At 35.4% G+C, this 16,885-nt stretch overlaps 1 protein-coding gene across 1 annotated transcript in view; it reads right to left on the reverse strand.

Annotated features, from left to right (window-relative positions):
* The window catches only part of LOC143052014 (uncharacterized), a 32,965-nt gene extending 16,738 nt beyond the window's left edge, over positions 1-16,227 (reverse strand). Inside the window, exons 1-3 of the mRNA XM_076224988.1 lie at positions 16,180-16,227; positions 15,310-15,411; positions 5,690-5,779 (exon numbers count right to left, since the gene is read on the reverse strand). Of these exons, the coding sequence (XP_076081103.1) occupies positions 5,690-5,779; positions 15,310-15,411; positions 16,180-16,227 (240 nt within the window). The remainder of the gene's footprint in view (positions 1-5,689; positions 5,780-15,309; positions 15,412-16,179) is intronic.
* Positions 16,228-16,885: the final 658 nt, after the last annotated feature.

Consider the following 16,885-nt stretch of genomic DNA (forward strand, 5'->3'; position numbering starts at 1 on the left):
ATATATATTTTAATAGCCTTTTTACCTGCCACTACAATGTAGTTTTAAAAGACAATAACTCTATATTTTACAGGAAGTTGAAATGCGCAATGCAATCACAACTTATTTTAACTAGACACAGACAATTATCTTGAATGGACTGTAATTCTTTGCTTATTTCCAACTTTGATTCAGTTGTTTGCATCTATTTGTTATAATAGGTAAAGTCATTGTATTGAACAAAATCATTTCTCTTCGCCACATAATTTATAGATAATGCATAGTGATGCACGTTGACTAAATATGAAAGTGCATATGTAGTTGTCTCTCTCACTAGTGTAATCAGTTTCAGAATGTTCATTGTTTTTTCCCTTGTTTAAAACTATAAATTTCATGTTTCTTTATTTAATTATTTACATGATGCTTATTCAGTACATATTTGTGAAATTGAATAGATATTAGTATTTTGAAATTCATTGGTTAAAGAAATTCATTTATATTCTAAATTTTAGTATTTGCATTGTCACAAATCATTTATAACCTCCTTTGACAGACTTAGGCCTATACATTTTATATGACTGGTTTGGTGTAATTGCACTGAATTGTCTGAGGTTTGAAGTATACAGTCCAACCAATGAAAGTTGTAAAGAATGCAAATCTCCCTTTAATTTATTGGTTTTCAATTGCTTAACGAAAACGAAAAAACAAAATTCCACATCCCCATTTTGTCTTAATTTGAAATTTCAAATATATAAATTCACCAAACACATTTGACAAGATAGATTTTTTTCGGTGGTATAAAAAAATTACAAAGAAAATGATTTCGTTCTTTGCTAGATAATTGGTGAAACAGACTATACTTAATAAAATTAGTGAGTGAACACATTGAGTTATTCCTCTTAGTATAAGAAAATGTTTTCTCAGGCGTGCAAGAACATACAATCAAATGTTTTGTTTTATTTTGCCCTAATTGTAGATGACTGTTTAAAAAACCAAATTTCATTGGTTTATTTTGATATTTACAAAATTAAGTAAAAAGCTTAATTTTAAAGGCCCATTTTTGTCAATGAAATTAATGATTTTTAGAAAAATTTCAAATTTGCCCATAATTTGCACAAAATGTTTAGAAAATGCATAAAAGATCAAGAAATACATACGTCAGACACATTATTCTTTACAGAGAAGTTGGGAATACATATTTTCAAGTTGTTGGTTTGACCAGGCTGACGATACAACCCACACTTACTGGCACTTGAGTTGTGTGATGGTGACTTCGGTCATAAATCCTAATACCCAAGTAATGGACGAAAAATAAAATTTTACTAATGATTTTTAGTGGGATGTCCTTTTTCAAATATTTCATATTTTTTTTTTCTCAGGTGCATGCAGTCATTGCCAATTTCGAAAACAGTAGTGTTATCAACCAAACTCATAGTGGAGAAAATGCATCATTTCTTAAAGTATGTTTTATTTCTCCCATTGTTTAATTGCAAGAAAATAGCACATATTCAAGTTTTCAGGTTTTAGGCTCCAATCTGGCAATATGTGTTGTAATGCATGTAATGTGGCTACCTTCATTTGAAATGATCAGTTAAGAAAACAAGAGGCTCTAAAGGGACTGTGTCGCTCACCTTGGTCTATGTGCACATCAAACAAAAGACACTCTCCAACGTTGTAGACGAGATAAGACTTCACGACAAAAATCTCTATTTTTGTTGATCTTGTATTACTGATTTTTTAGTCTGTTTAGTTTCACTCTATCTTCTTTAGTTTTTGCTCAAAACACAAAAGGTAAAAAAAATCCTCATTTAAGAGCAATCACTCCTACATGTATGAAGAGTGACAGTCTACTATAAACTATAGAGACAAAATTTGACTTTTAAATAGATCTTGCCTTGCTGATCATTTGTGTGATTTAAAGTATATATTATAATTTAAATCATATAAGGCATAACGGAAAAAAAAATGTTTCTCTCTAAATATCATAGTTTTCATGATAATTGGCAAAAATGAAAAAAAATGGGAAAATTTGTCATTTATGGGCAATAACTCCTATAAGAATATGTCTAACAGTTTTGATGTATATGGGCAATTGGTAGAGCTCATCATTCTGAACATTTTTGTTCCTTTCAGATTTTCTCTATTTATAACATTTCAAAAAATAATAGACAAAACTTGCATTTTACCCCTATGTTCTATTTTTAACCATGTCGGACAATTTGGTTGGTAGGCGAGGTCATCGGACACATTTTTTAAACTAGATATCCTAATGATTGTGGCCAATTTTGGTTAAATTTGGTCCAGTAGTTTCAGAGTAGAAGATTTTTGTAAAAGTTAACAATGACGGACGACAGAGGACGAATGCCAAGTGATGAGAAAAGCTCACTTGGCTTTTTAGACCAGGTGAGCTAAAAAATCAATAGTTTTCTGATTTTTGTGATTCACAGTTTCTTGCTCTAAAGGTGTCAGACCACCAATTCAAAATCCCTACCTATTCCAACAAATTTTTCATTTTTCAATTGTCCCAGCTTTCTTAATTTTTTACCTAAGCATAATTTCATAAAAAGCAGGTATATCCTAAAATGTACATGTATCACCTTTCTATCTGCCAATTTTTAATCCAGGTTTAATGTTTTCACTTGTAGTAAAATACCAATGGTCCGAAGGTAACTACTAAACATAGTCCCTGATTTTTCTGGAAATCTTAAATACATATAGTATGGAGCGCATTAATCCTAAATTTTTAATGCAAACTCATGAACTAGTAAATTATGTCTAATTAAGGGCTGCGCTTTAGCGCATGATACGCCCGTTGCTCTTTTAACTTGTCTTTTATGCTTTAAATGAATTTGTATGATCAACTAGAAATATATATATACAAATCAAAAGGGATGTTACATTAATATATTCACCAAAGATTCATAAAATCACCCTTTTTTAAGTATAAAAATTCATTACTTAAGAAAACGTAAAATCTAAAATTTATAAAAATGGAAAGGGAGCTTATGTCAATAGATATAAACAATTTATCAAAGTTGCATAAAATTTTGTGAAAGTGTTAGTTATTGTCCCAAAATTGGAAAACCTCCCCCTTTTTTAAGCATAAAAATTCATAACACGGAAATGTAAAATCTGAAATTTATAAAAATTGAAAGGGAGCTTACATATCAATAGATATAAACAATTCACCAAAGTTTCATGGACATTGGTGAAAGCCTTTTTGAGTTATTGTCCGAAGTGTTGAAAATCACCCCTTTTTTATGAATAAAGCCCCATAAATCCAAAACTTAAAATCTGAAATTAAAAAAAAACAAAGGGAGCTTACGTCAATAGATATAAACAATTCACTTATGTTTCATGGAAATTGGTGAAAGTGTTTTTGAGTTATTGTCCGAAGTGTGGACGACGGACGGACAGACGGACAACATATAGCATAATACGTCCCGTCTACAAGACGGGAGTATAAAAATGGTTTAAATATTTTTCTCTTTCACCAAAACTTTCATTTTTGCAAATGTTTTGGTTAGTTTAAGTAAACAATGACATCAAAAGCACTATATATTTTTTAGGGAAGGACTATTTTAATATAGAACTTTACATTCTAAATTGGAGTGAGTTAATTGGTGGTCTGACATCTTTACCACCATGCCATATCTCACTAGAGTAAAATTTACCGCACACTGCTTATTTAATGATGATGTGATTTATTTCTTTTGTATGTAATTTAAAAAGGTTTAGTTTAGGTGTGACCAGGAACCGATGACATTTACCTGAGTCTTCGTCATATGTAGTTGTCTCCCTTATTAGTATAATCAGTTTCAGAATGTTCATTGTTATTTCCCTTGTTTAAAACATGTACATGTATCACCTTTCTATCTGCCAACTTTTAATCCATGTTTAATGTTTTCACTTATATAGTATGGAGCGCATTAATCCTAAACTTTCAATGCGAACTCATGAGCAGGTAAATTATGTCTAACAAGAGTGTACACGCTGAAATGTCTCGCCTTCTTTACTAATCATTTATATTATGTTGATAGTCCTAAATATAAAGCTTTATTACAACTGTCACATAAACTTAACATTAACCTAGAAAACTAAACATCGACCAATGAACCACGAAAATGAGGTCAAGGTCACATGAACCATGCCAGGCAGGCATGTACAGCTATCAATTCTTTCATACAACAAATATAATTCGCATATTGCTTTAGTTTATGAAAAACAGACCAAAACACACAAACTTAACACTGAGCAATGAAACGTGAAATTAGGTCACTGTCAAATAAAACCTGTGCTACTGACATAAAGATCATAAAACATTTCCATACACCAAATATAGTTGACCTATTGCATATAGTATTAGAAAAAAAGACAAAAACTCAAAACCATGAAAAATGAGGTCAAGGTCAGATGACACCTGCCAGCTAGACATGTACACCTTACAATCATTCCATACACCAAATAAAGTAGACCTATTGCATACAGTATAAGAAAAACAGACAAAAAACACAAAAACTTAACTATAACCACTGAACCATGAAAATGCGGTCAAGGTCAGATGGCACCTGCCAGTTGGACATGTTCACCTTACAGTCCTTCCATACACCGAATATATTAGACCTATTGCTTATAGTATCTGAGATATGGACTTGACCAACAAAACTTAACCTTATTCACTGATCCATGAAATGAGGTTGAGGTCAAGTGAAAACTGTCTGACGGGCATGAGAACCTTGCAAGGTACGCACATACCATATATAGTTATCCAATTATTTACAATAAGAGAGAAATTAACATTACAACAAGTCTTAACTTTTTTTCAAGTAGTCACTGAACCATGAAAATGAGGTCAAGGACATTGGACATGTGACTAACTGAAACTTCGTAACATGAGGCATCCATATACAAAGTATGAAGCATCCAGGTCTTCAACCTTCTAAAATATAAAGCTTTAAAGAAGTCAAGTTGATGACACATACAAGGACATGATGTGATGTATATACCTAGGAGATAGCAAGCTGATGACACAAAAAAGATGTGATGTATATACCTAGGAGATACGACGCTGATGACACATAAAAGATGTGATGTATATACCTAGGAGATACCACGCTGATGACACATAAAAGGAGATGATGTGATGTATATACCTAGGAGATAGCAAGCTGATGACACAAAAAAGATGTGATGTATATACCTAGGAGATACCACGCTGATGACACATAAAAGGAGATGATGTGATGTATATACTAGGAGATACCAAGCTGATGACACATACATGATGTGGTGTATATACCTAGGAGATAGCAAGCTGATGACACATACAAGGACATGATGTGATGTTTATACCTAGGAGATACCAAACTGATGACACATAAAAGGAGATCATGTGATGTATAAACCTAGGAGATACCAAACTGATGACACCTACAAGGACATAATCTGATGTATAAACCTAGGAGAAGACACATACAATAAGAGACATCCAACAGATGAGAACACAGATTTCAAACATTTGTCTTTCACATATGCCAACATGTATTAGACAACAAACTTGGAATTGTCAACTTACATTGTTAACTGATAACAAATACTACAATGACCTTAAAAACTACAGGCAACCGTTTTATTGTAATTTCTTTGTACCAAGTCTGTTTTGTCTCTTATAATCTGTGAATATCTTTTCAAGTAAGACAAGACTATTTACCTTAAGGAAATCCATCACTTCTTCCTTCTTCCTTTTTACCTCTTCATCATCATAGCTTTCTATTTTTACCAGATCATAAGGAGTCCTACCCTGAAATACAATCAAATAATCTTTCATTAATTATACACATATATATTTTTTATTTCAAAAACTGTAAAACATTAAATAAAAGGTAACTGTTGAATAAATTTTACCTATACAATGCAGAATGTTGTCTTATTTATATATACTTGAAATAAAAACCAGTGAACCTAAACCAACAACAAATATGAAGTGTCATTATAAAGAGCTCAATGAATACTATTTGAGATTTTGCTGTTAAAAAAATTATTGAATGACGGGTGTAAGATGTGTTGGTGGAGTATGATAAGTTGGTAGTTGGATGGTAGTGTAAGATGTGTTGCTGGAGTATAATTAAATGGTAGTTGTGTTAATAGTGTATGAAGATGTGTTGGTGGAATGTGATTATATGGTAGTAAGATGTGTTGCTGGAGTATAATTGAATGGTAGTTGTGTTAATAGTGTATGATTGATGTAAGATGTGTTGGTGGAATGTGATTAGATGGTAGTTTTGTTAATAGTGTTTGATTGGTGTAGGGTGTATTGGTGGAGTATGATTAGATGGTAGTTTTGTTAATAATGTATGATTGGTGTAAGGTGTATTGGTGGAATGTCATTAAATGATAGTTTTGTTAATAGTTTATGATAAGTGTAAGGTGGTTAGTTAAATGTGATTAGATGGTAGTAAGATGTGTTGCTGGAGTATAATTAGATGGTAGTTTTGTTAGTAGTGTATGATTGGTGTATGGTGTATTGGTGGAATGTGATTAGATGGTAGTTGTGATGGTAGTGTATGATTGGTGTAAGGTGTATTGGTGGAATGTCATTGATTGGTTGAAAGTATGTTGGTAGTGTATGATTGGTTGCAGGTATGTTGGTAGTGTATGGTTGGTGGGAGGTATGTTGGTGGTGTATGATTAATTGCAGGTATGTTGGTAGTGTATGATTGGTGGGAGGTGGGTTAGTGGAATGTGATTAGATGGTAGTAAGATGTGTTGCTGGAGTATAATTAGATGGTTGTTTTATTAATAGTGTATGATTGGTGTAAGATCTGTTGATGGAATGTGATGAGATGGTAGTTGTGTCAGTAGTGTTCGATTGGTGTTAGCTGTGTTGGTTGAGTATAATGAGATTGGAGTTTTGTCAGTAGTGTAGGATTGGTGATATGTGTGTTGGTGGAGTATGACGAGATGGTAATTGTGCCAGTAGTGTAGGATTGGTGTTAGGTGTGTTGGTGGAGTATGATGAGATGGTAGTTGTGTCAGAAGTGTATGATTGGTGTTAGGTGTGTTGGTGGAGTATGATGACATGGTAGTTCTGTCAGTAGTGTAGGATTGGTGTTAGGTGTGTTGGTGATTATAATGAGATGGTTGTTGTGTCAGTAGTGTATGATTGGTGTAGGGTGTGTTGGTAGAGTATGATGAGATGGTAGTTGTGCCAGTAGTGTAGGATTGGTGTTAGGTGTGTTGGTGGAGCATGATGAGATGGTAGTTGTGTCAGAAGTGTATGATTGGTGTTAGGTGTGTTGGTGGAGTATGATGAGATGGTAGTTCTGTCAGTAGTGTAGGATTGGTGTTAGGTGTGTTGGTGGAGTATGATGAGATGTTAGTTGTGTCAGAAGTGTATGATTGGTGTTAGGTGTGTTGGTGGAGTATGATGAGATGGTAGTTCTGTCAGTAGTGTAGGATTGGTGTTAGGTGTGTTGGTGATTATAATGAGATGGTTGTTGTGTCAGTAGTGTATGATTGGTGTAGGGTGTGTTGGTAGAGTATGATGAGATGGTAGTTGTGCCAGTAGTGTTTGATTAGTGTTAGCTGTGTTGGTTGAGTATAATGAGATTGGAGTTTTGTCAGTAATGTAGGATTGTTGTTAGGTGTGTTGGTGATTATAATGAAATGGTTGTTGTGTCAGTAGTGTATGATTGGTGTAGGGTGTGTTGGTAGAGTATGATGAGATGGAAGTTGTGCCAGTAGTGTAGGATTGGTGTGGGTGTGTTGGTGGAGTATGATGAGATGGTTGTTGTGTTAGTAGTGTATGATTGGTGTAGGGTGTGTTGGTGGAGTATGATGAGATGGTAGTTGTGTCAGTAGTGTATGATTGGTGTTAGTTGTGTTGGTAGAGTATAAGATGGTAGTTGTGTCAGTAATGTGCGATTGGTGTTAAGTGTGTTGGCAGAGTATGATGAGATGGTAGTTGTGTCAGTAATGTAGGATTGGTGTTAAGTGTGTTGGTGGAGTATGATGAGATGGTTGTTGTGTCAGTAGTGTATGATTGGTGTTAAGTGTGTTGGTAGAGTATGATGAGATGGTTAATGTGTCAGTAGTGTAGGATTGGTGTTAGGTGTGTTGGTGGAGTATGATGAGATGGTAGTTGTGTCAGTAGTGTATGATTGGTGTAGGGTGTGTTGGCGGAGTATGAGATGGTAGTTGTGTCAGTAGTGTAGGATTGGTGTTAGGTGTGTTGGTGATGTATGATGAGATGGTAGTTGTGTCAGTAGTGTAGGATTGGTGTAGGGTGTGTTGGTGGAGTATGATGAGATGGTAGTTGTGTCAGTAATGTAGAATTGTTGTTAGGTGTGTTGGTGATGTATGATGATATGGTAGTTGTGTCAGTAGTGTAGGATTGGTGTTAGGTGTGTTGGTGATGTATGATGAGATGGTAGTTGTGTCAGTATTGTAGGATTGGTGTAGAGTGTGTTGGTAGAGTATGCTGAGAGGGTAGTTGTGTCAGTAGTGTATGATTGGTGTAGGGTGTGTTGGTAGAGTATGATGAAATGGTAGTTGTGTCAGTAGTGTATGATTGGTGTAGGGTGTGTTGGTGGAATTTGATGAGATGGTAGTTGTGGCAGAAGTGTATGATTGGTGTAGGGTGTGTTGGTAGAGTATGATGAGATGTTTGTTGTGTCAGTAATGTAGGATTGGTGTTAGGTGTGTTGGTGGTGTATGATGAGATGGTAGTTGTGTCAGTAGTGTATGATTGGTTAAGGGTATTTTGGTGGAGTATGATGAGATGGTAGTTGTGGCAGAAGTGTAGGATTGGTGTAGGGTGTGTTGGTAGAGTGTGATGAGATGGTAGTTGTGTCAGTAGTGTATGATTGGTGTAGGGTGTGTTGGTGGAAGGTATGTTGGTGGTGTATGATTTGTGGAAGGTATGTTGGTTGTGTATAATTGGTTGAAGGTGTGTAAGTAGTATATGATTGGTGGAAGGCATGTTTGTAAATTTGGTAGAAGGTATGTTTGGTTGATAGTATGGTGGCAGCGTATGATTGGTAGAAAGTAGGTTGGTAGTGTATGCTTGGCGGAAAGTATGTAAGAAGTATATGATTGGTAGAAAGTCTGTTGAAAGATTATGAGTGGCAGTAGGTATGTTTGTAGAGTATGATTGGTGGAAGCTATGTTGGTAGTGTATGATTGGTGGAAGGTAGGTATGTTGGTGGTGTATGATTGGTGGAAGGTATGTTGGTAGTGTTTGATTGGTGGAAGGTATGTTAATAGAGTATAATTGGTGGAAGGTATGTTGGTGGTGTATGATTGGTGGAAGGTATGTTGGTGGTGTATGATTGGTGGAAGGTATGTCGGTTGTTGATGATTGGGGGAAGGTTTGTTGGTAATGTATGATTGGTGGAAGGTATGTTTGTAGTGTTTGATTGGTCGAGGGTATGTTGGTGGTGTATGCTTGGTGGAAGGTATGTTGGTTGTTGATGATTGGGGGAAGATATATTGGTTGGTAGTGTATCATTGGTAGAAGGTATGTTGGTAGTGTATGATTGGTGGAAGGTATGTTGGTTGTGTATGTTTGGTGAAAGGTATGTTGGTTGTTCATGATTGGGGGAAGGTATGTTGGTAGTGTATGGTTGGTGGAAGGTATGTTGGTAGTGTATGATTGGTAGAAGGTAAGTTGGCAGTGCATGATTGGTGGAAGGTATGTTGGTGGTGTATGATTGTTGGAAGGTAAGTTGGTAGTGCATGATTGGTGGAAGGTATGTTGGTGGTGTATGATTGGTTGAATGTATGTTGGTGGTGTATGATTGGTGGAAGGTATGTTGGTGGTGTATGATTGGTGGAAGGTATGTTGGTGGTGTATGATTGGTGGAAGTTATGTTGGTAGTGCATGATTGGTGGAAGGTATGTTGGTGGTGTATAATTGGTGGAAGGTATGTTGGTGGAATATGATTGGTGGAAGGTATGTTGGCAGTGTATGATTGGTGGAAGGTATGTTGGTAGTGTATGATTGGTAGAAGGTATGTTGGTAGTGTATGATTGGTGGAAGGAATGTTGGTAGTGTATGATTGGTGGAAGGTATGTTGGTGGTGTATGATTGGTGGAAGGTATGTTGGTGTTGTATGATTGGTGGAAGGTATGTTGGTGGTGTATGATTGGTGAAAGGTATGTTGGTAGTGTATGATTGGTGGAAGGTAGGTTGGTAGTGTATGATTGGTAGAAGGTAGGTTGGTTGTGTATGATTGGTGGAAGGTATGTTGGTGGTGTATGATTGGTGAAAGGTATGTTGGTAGTGTATGATTGGTGGAAGGTATGTTGGTGGTGTATGATTGGTGGAAGGTATGTTGGTGTTGTATGATTGGTGGAAGGTATGTTGGTGGTGTATGATTGGTGAAAGGTATGTTGGTAGTGTATGATTGGGGGAAGGTATGTTGGTAGTGTATGATTGGTGGAAGGTAGGTTGGTAGTGTATGATTGGTAGAAGGTAGGTTGGTTGTGTATGATTGGTGGAAGGTATGTTGGTGGTGTATGATTGGTGAAAGGTATGTTGGTAGTGTATGATTGGTGGAAGGTATGTTGGTGGTGTATGATTGGTGGAAGGTATGTTGGTGTTGTATGATTGGTGGAAGGTATGTTGGTGGTGTATGATTGGTGAAAGGTATGTTGGTAGTGTATGATTGGGGGGAGGTATGTTGGTTGTTGATGATTGGGGGAAGGTATGTTGGTTGGTAGTTTATGATAGGTGGAAGGTTTGTTGGTAGTGTATGATTGGTGGAAGGTATGTTGGTAGAGTATGATTGGTTGAAGGTATGTTGGTGTTGTATGATTGGTGGAAGGTATGTTGGTGGTGTATGATTGGTGAAAGGTATGTTGGTAGTGTATGATTGGGGAAAGTGTGTTGGTTGGTAGTGTATGGTTGGTGGAAAGTATGTTGGTAGTGTATGATTGGTTGAAGGTATATTGGTGGTGTATGATTGTGGAAGGTATGTTAATGGTGTATGATTGGTGGAAGGTATGTTGGTAGTGTATGATTGGTGGAAGGTATGTTAGTAGTGCATGATTGGTGGAAGGTATGTTGGTGGTGTATGATTGGTGGAAGGTATGTTGGTGGTGTATGATTGGTGGAAGGTATGTTGGTTGTTGATGATTGGGGGAAGGTATGTTGGTTTATAGTGTATGATTGGTAGAAGGTATGTTGGTGGTGTATGATTGGTGGAAGGTATGTTGGTGGTGTATGATTGGTGGAAGGTATGTTGGTGGTGTATGATTGATGGAAGGTATGTTGGTAGTGTATGATGTGTGGAAGGTATGTTGGTAGTGCATGATTGGTGGAAGGTATGTTGGTGGTGTATGATTGGTGGAAGGTATATTGGTGGTGTATGATTGGTGAAAGGTATGTTGGTGGTGTATGATTGGTGGAAGGTATGTTGGTGGTGTATGATTGGTGGAAGGTATATTGGTGGTGTATGATTGGTGAAAGGTATGTTGGTGGTGTATGATTGGTAGAAGGTATGTTGGTGGTGTATGATTGGTGGAAGGTATGTTGGTAGTGTATTATTGGTGGAAGGTATATTGGAGGTGTATGATTGGTGGAAGGTATATTGGTGGTGTATGATTGGTGAAAGGTATGTTGGTGGTGTATGATTGGTGGAAGGTATGTTGGTAGTGTATGATTGGTGGAAGGTATGTTGGTGGTATGTCTTGGTGAAAGGTATGTTAGTGGTGTATGATTGGTGGAAGGTATATTGGTGGTGTATGATTTGTGAAAGGTATGTTGGAAGTGTATGATTGGTGGAAGGTATGTTAGTGTGTATGATTGGTGGAAGGTATGTTGGTAGTGCATGATTGGTGGAAGGTATGTTGGTGGTGTATGATTGGTGGAAGGTATGTCGGTGGTGTATGATTGGTGGAAGGTATGTTGGTGGTGTATGATTGGTGGAAGGTATGTTGGTAGTGCATGATTGGTGGAAGGTATGTTGGTGGTATGTCTTGGTGAAAGGTATGTTGGTAGTGTATGATTGTTGGAAGGTATGTTGGTAGTGTATGATTGGTGGAATGTATGTTGGTAGTGTATGATTGTTGGAAGGTATGTTGGTAGTGTATGATTGGTGGAATGTATGTTGGTAGTGTATGATTGGTGGAAGGTATGTTGGTGGTGTATGATTGGTGGAAGGTATGTTGGTGGTGTATGATTGGTGGAAGGTATGTTGGTTGTTGATGATTGGGGGAAGGTTTGTTGGTAGTGTATGATTGGTGGAAGGTATGTTGGTGGTGTATGATTGGTGGAAGGTATGTTTGTAGTGTTTGATTGGTCGAGTGTATGTTGGTGGTGTATGCTTGGTGGAAGGCATGTTGGTTGTTGATGATTGGGGGAAGGTATGTTGGTTGGTAGTGTATGATTGGTAGAAGGTATGTTGGTAGTGTATGATTGGTGGAAGGTATGTTGGTGGTGTATGATTGGTGGAAGGTATGTTGGTGGTGTATGATTGGTGGAAGGTATGTTGGTGGTGTATGATTGGTAGAAGGTATGTTGGTTGTTGATGATTGGGGGAAGGTATGTTGGTTGGGAGTGTATGATAGGTGGAAGGTTTGTTGGTAGTGTATGATTGGTGGAAGGTAGGTTGGTAGTGTATGCTTGGTAGAAGGTAGGTTGGTAGTGTATGATTGGTGGAAGGTATGTTGGCAGTGTATGATTGGTGGAAGGTATGTTTGTAGTATATAATTGGTGGGAGGTTGGTCGGTAGTGTATGATTGCTTTTTTTTTAAGCTTACTAATGACGTTTTTTATTTCTGAGTATTTTATTGGAGCATCTGTTTCTTTATTAAATGTAATGTTCTTTTCATTATTAACAAGTTGTTTTTTTCTATTTCCTCTTTCTATTTTATATTTACAAATGTGGGTTTTCCTTGGTCCTGAATATGCTTCATATTTTTTTCTTCGTCTTTTAAAATTTTTGGTTCTTCATTACCAACATTGTTTTTGTTTTTCATTCCTTTAAGTATTTCACTGAGGACAGGAGACTATCATAATCCATTTATTGACATATAAGTCTAGTAGCCTAGGCTGTCCCCTAATAAAACTAGAGGCACTAAAGAGCCTGTGTCGCTCACCTTGGTCTATGTGAATATTAAACAAAGGAAGCAGATGGATTCATGACAAAATTGTGTTTTGGTGATGGTGATATGTTTGTACATCTTACTTTACTGAACATTCTTGCTGCTTACAATTATCACTATCTATAATGAACTTGGTCCAGTAGTTTCTGTGGAAAATGTTACCAGTAGTAAAAATGTACAAATTTTATGAAAATTGTTTAAAATTGACTATAAAGGACAATAACTCCTTAGGGAGTCCATTGACCATTTTGGTCATGTTGACTTATTTGTAAATCTTACTTTGCTGTACATTATTGGTGTTTACAGTTTATCTCTATTTATAATAATATTCAAGATAATAACCAAAAACAGCAAAATTTCCTTAAAATTACCAATTCAGGGACAGCAACCCAACACCGGGTTCTCTGATTCATCTGAAAATTTCAGGGCAGATAGATTTTGACCTGATAAACAAATTTACTCGTGTCAGATTTGCTCTAAATGCTTTGGTTTTTGAGCTATAAGCCAAAAGCTGTATTTCACCCCTATGTTCTATTTTTAGCCATGGTGGCCATATTGGTTGGTTTGGCGGTCACGTCACACATTTTTTAAACTAGGTACCCCAGAGATGATTGTGGACAAGTTTGGATTAATTTGGCCCAGCAGTTTCAGAGAAGATTTTTGTAAAAGATATTTAAAATTTACGAAAAATGGTTAAATGATTCATCTGAAAATTTCAGGGCAGATAGATCTTGACCTGGTAAACAAATTAACCCCATGTCAGATTTGCTCTAAATGCATTGGTTTTTGAGTTATAAGCCAAAAACTGCATTTTACCCCTATGTTCTATTTTTAGCCATGGTGGCCATCTTGGTTGGTTTGGCGGGTCACACCACACATTTTTTAAACATGATACCCTAGAGATGATTGTGGACAAGTTTGGATTAATTTGGCCCAGCAGTTTCAGAGGAGAAGATTTTTGTAAAAGATATTTAAAATTTACGAAAAATGGTTAAACATTGACTTTTAAGGGCAATAACTCCTAAAGGGGTCAAATCTATAACCAAAAACAGCAAAATTTCCCTAAAATCACCAATTCAGGGGCAGCAACCCAACAACATGTTATCTGATTCATCTGAAAATTTCAGGGCAGATAGATCTTGACCTGGTAAACAAATTTACCCCATGTCAGATTTGCTCTAAATGCTTTGGTTTTTGAGTTATAAGCCAAAAACTGCATTTTACCCCTATGTTCTATTTTTAGCCATGGTAGCCATCTTGGTTAGTTTAGCGGGTCACGCCACACATTTTTTAAACTAGATACCCTAAAGATGATTGTGGCCAAGTTTGGATTAATTTGGCCCAGCAGTTTCAGAGAAGAAGATTTTTGTAAAAGATATTTAAAATTTACAAAAATGGTTAAAAATTGACTTTAAAGGGTAATAACTCCTAAAGGGGTCAACTGACCATTTTGGTCATTTTGACTTATTTGTAAATCTTACTTTGCTGAACATTATTGCTGTTTACAGTTTATCTCTATCTATAATAATATTCAAGATAATAACCAAAAACAGCAAAATTTCCCTAAAATTACCAATTCAGGGGCAGCAACCCAACAACGGGTTGTCCGATTTATCTGAAAATTTCAGGGCAGATAGATCTTAACCTGATTAACAATTTTACCCCATGTCAGATTTGCTCTAAATGCTTTGGTTTTTGAGTTATAAGCCAAAAACTGCATTTTACCCCTATGTTCTATTTTTAGCCATGGCGGCCATTTTGGTTGGTATGGCGGGTCACGCCACACATTTTTTTAAACTAGATACCCCAATGATGATTGTGGCCAAGTTTGGTTTAATTTGGCCCAGTAGTTTCAGAGGAGAAGATTTTTGTAAAAGTTAACGACCACGGACTACGGATGACAAGTGATGAGAAAAGCTCACTTGGCCCTTTGAGCCAGGTGAGCTAAAAAACAATCAGTTTTAAGTGTATTAATAAAAAGGTTAGTCCCTCCATGTAAACGTTAAGCACAGACTGATTTCTTCATATTTAGTTTAACCTGTTTATTATACAGGTATTTCATCATAAAGTTGTACTTTATTATATATTATCTGCAGCTGTTTACCCTCAACTATTGACATGTATTTGTATTTATACTGTAATTGTACTTTCTCTGTTGACTTGTATTAAGTTTTTAGAGAATAAAATATATATCTATCTAATAAGAATAAAACGGAATGTTACCTCCAATGATATCACCCAAGGACTGCATCCTTGATCTATTAAACATTTTGTTACATCAATATGTCCAAACTCAGCAGCATGATGTAAAGCTGTTTCTCCATACTATAACAATATAAAAATATAAACATGTTTATGGTGTGTGATAACAAAATCATGAGAGGAGTCAAACAATTTACCAAATGTAAGAAATATAACATCGGGTAAGAAAATATCCAATTATATTAGTGTATAAACTATTAAATGGTAGATTAAGATATATAAATTCAATGCATATTTTCTAATTCAGTGAAACAAAACAGGTAAAAAAATAATAAACTCTTAATTATATAAGTGTAACAAGTCAAATAATAGCAACCCTCACTTTATATAAGGCAAACAAGTATTTGTTGACCATTTAACATGTATGATCAACAACATGATTTTATGTTGATTCAGTAGAATGATCAAAGTTAAAAAAAAACTTTTTTTCAAGAAACATTAAAACGAGTTATATTTTCTGATTCAGTACGAAGAGACAAGAAAAATAAGACCCCACTTTATATAATTCTGTCAAGTATTTGTTATTTTTAAAAGATGTTTTACATGAGATCTGTAGAATTAACATTATCCAACTAATGATGTTAACACAACTTGTTCTCATCAACTTCTCATTAAAATCAGATGTTAACAAAATAATTTTTCGTCAGGAAACAAAATAAAACCTTAACTATCTGATTCAGTTCTGTGTTACGAATAAAATGAGACCCCACTTTATATAATTCTAACAAATATTTGTTTTCCATTAAACATGTCTGATTAACAAAATGATTTTGTGTAGATTCTGTTTAAAGTGATGTTTGGTCAGAGTAAGGTGATTATATCTATCATTACCTTGGATGTAGCGTCTAACTGACTGCCGTGAGTGACTAGGTAAGTCATCACCTCCAGGTGTCCTCCCCCAGCCGCCCACATTAATGGTGTCAATCCAGCCTGTAATATCAACATTTAACAGACATCAAAACTTGTGTCATAAACTGGACAATGTTGTGTAATAAATATAAACAAAATATATATCACATGAATCAGTGGTCAAAACTGAATAAAATGACCAGTCACACTTTTTTTTTATATTCTACATAAACAACAAATAAACAACATGTTTTATTGTGAGATGTCAGAACTTTCATCAGAACTGTCAGGTTAAAAAATAACTTTTTTTCTAGAAACATAAACAATATTTATATCAATGGACTCAGCTGGACAAGACAATTAAAATGAGACCCCACTTTATCTAATTTTAACAAATATTTGTTGTCCATTAAACCTGTCTGATTAACAATGATTACGTACAATGATCAAAAGTTAAAAAAAAAAAAATTCAAGAAAAATTAAAACGAGTTATATTTTCTGATTCAGTACGAAGAGACAAGAAAAATAAGACCCCACTTTATATAATTCTGTCAAATATTTGTTATTTTTAAAAGATGTTTTACATTAGATCTGTAGAATTAATATTATCTGACTACAGAAGTTATTACAACTTTTTCTCATCAACTTATTAAAATCAAATGTTTACAAAATAATTTTTCATCAGGAA

Source organism: Mytilus galloprovincialis, chromosome 11 (genome assembly GCF_965363235.1).
Source record: "Mytilus galloprovincialis chromosome 11, xbMytGall1.hap1.1, whole genome shotgun sequence".
Lineage (NCBI taxonomy): Eukaryota > Metazoa > Mollusca > Bivalvia > Mytilida > Mytilidae > Mytilus > Mytilus galloprovincialis.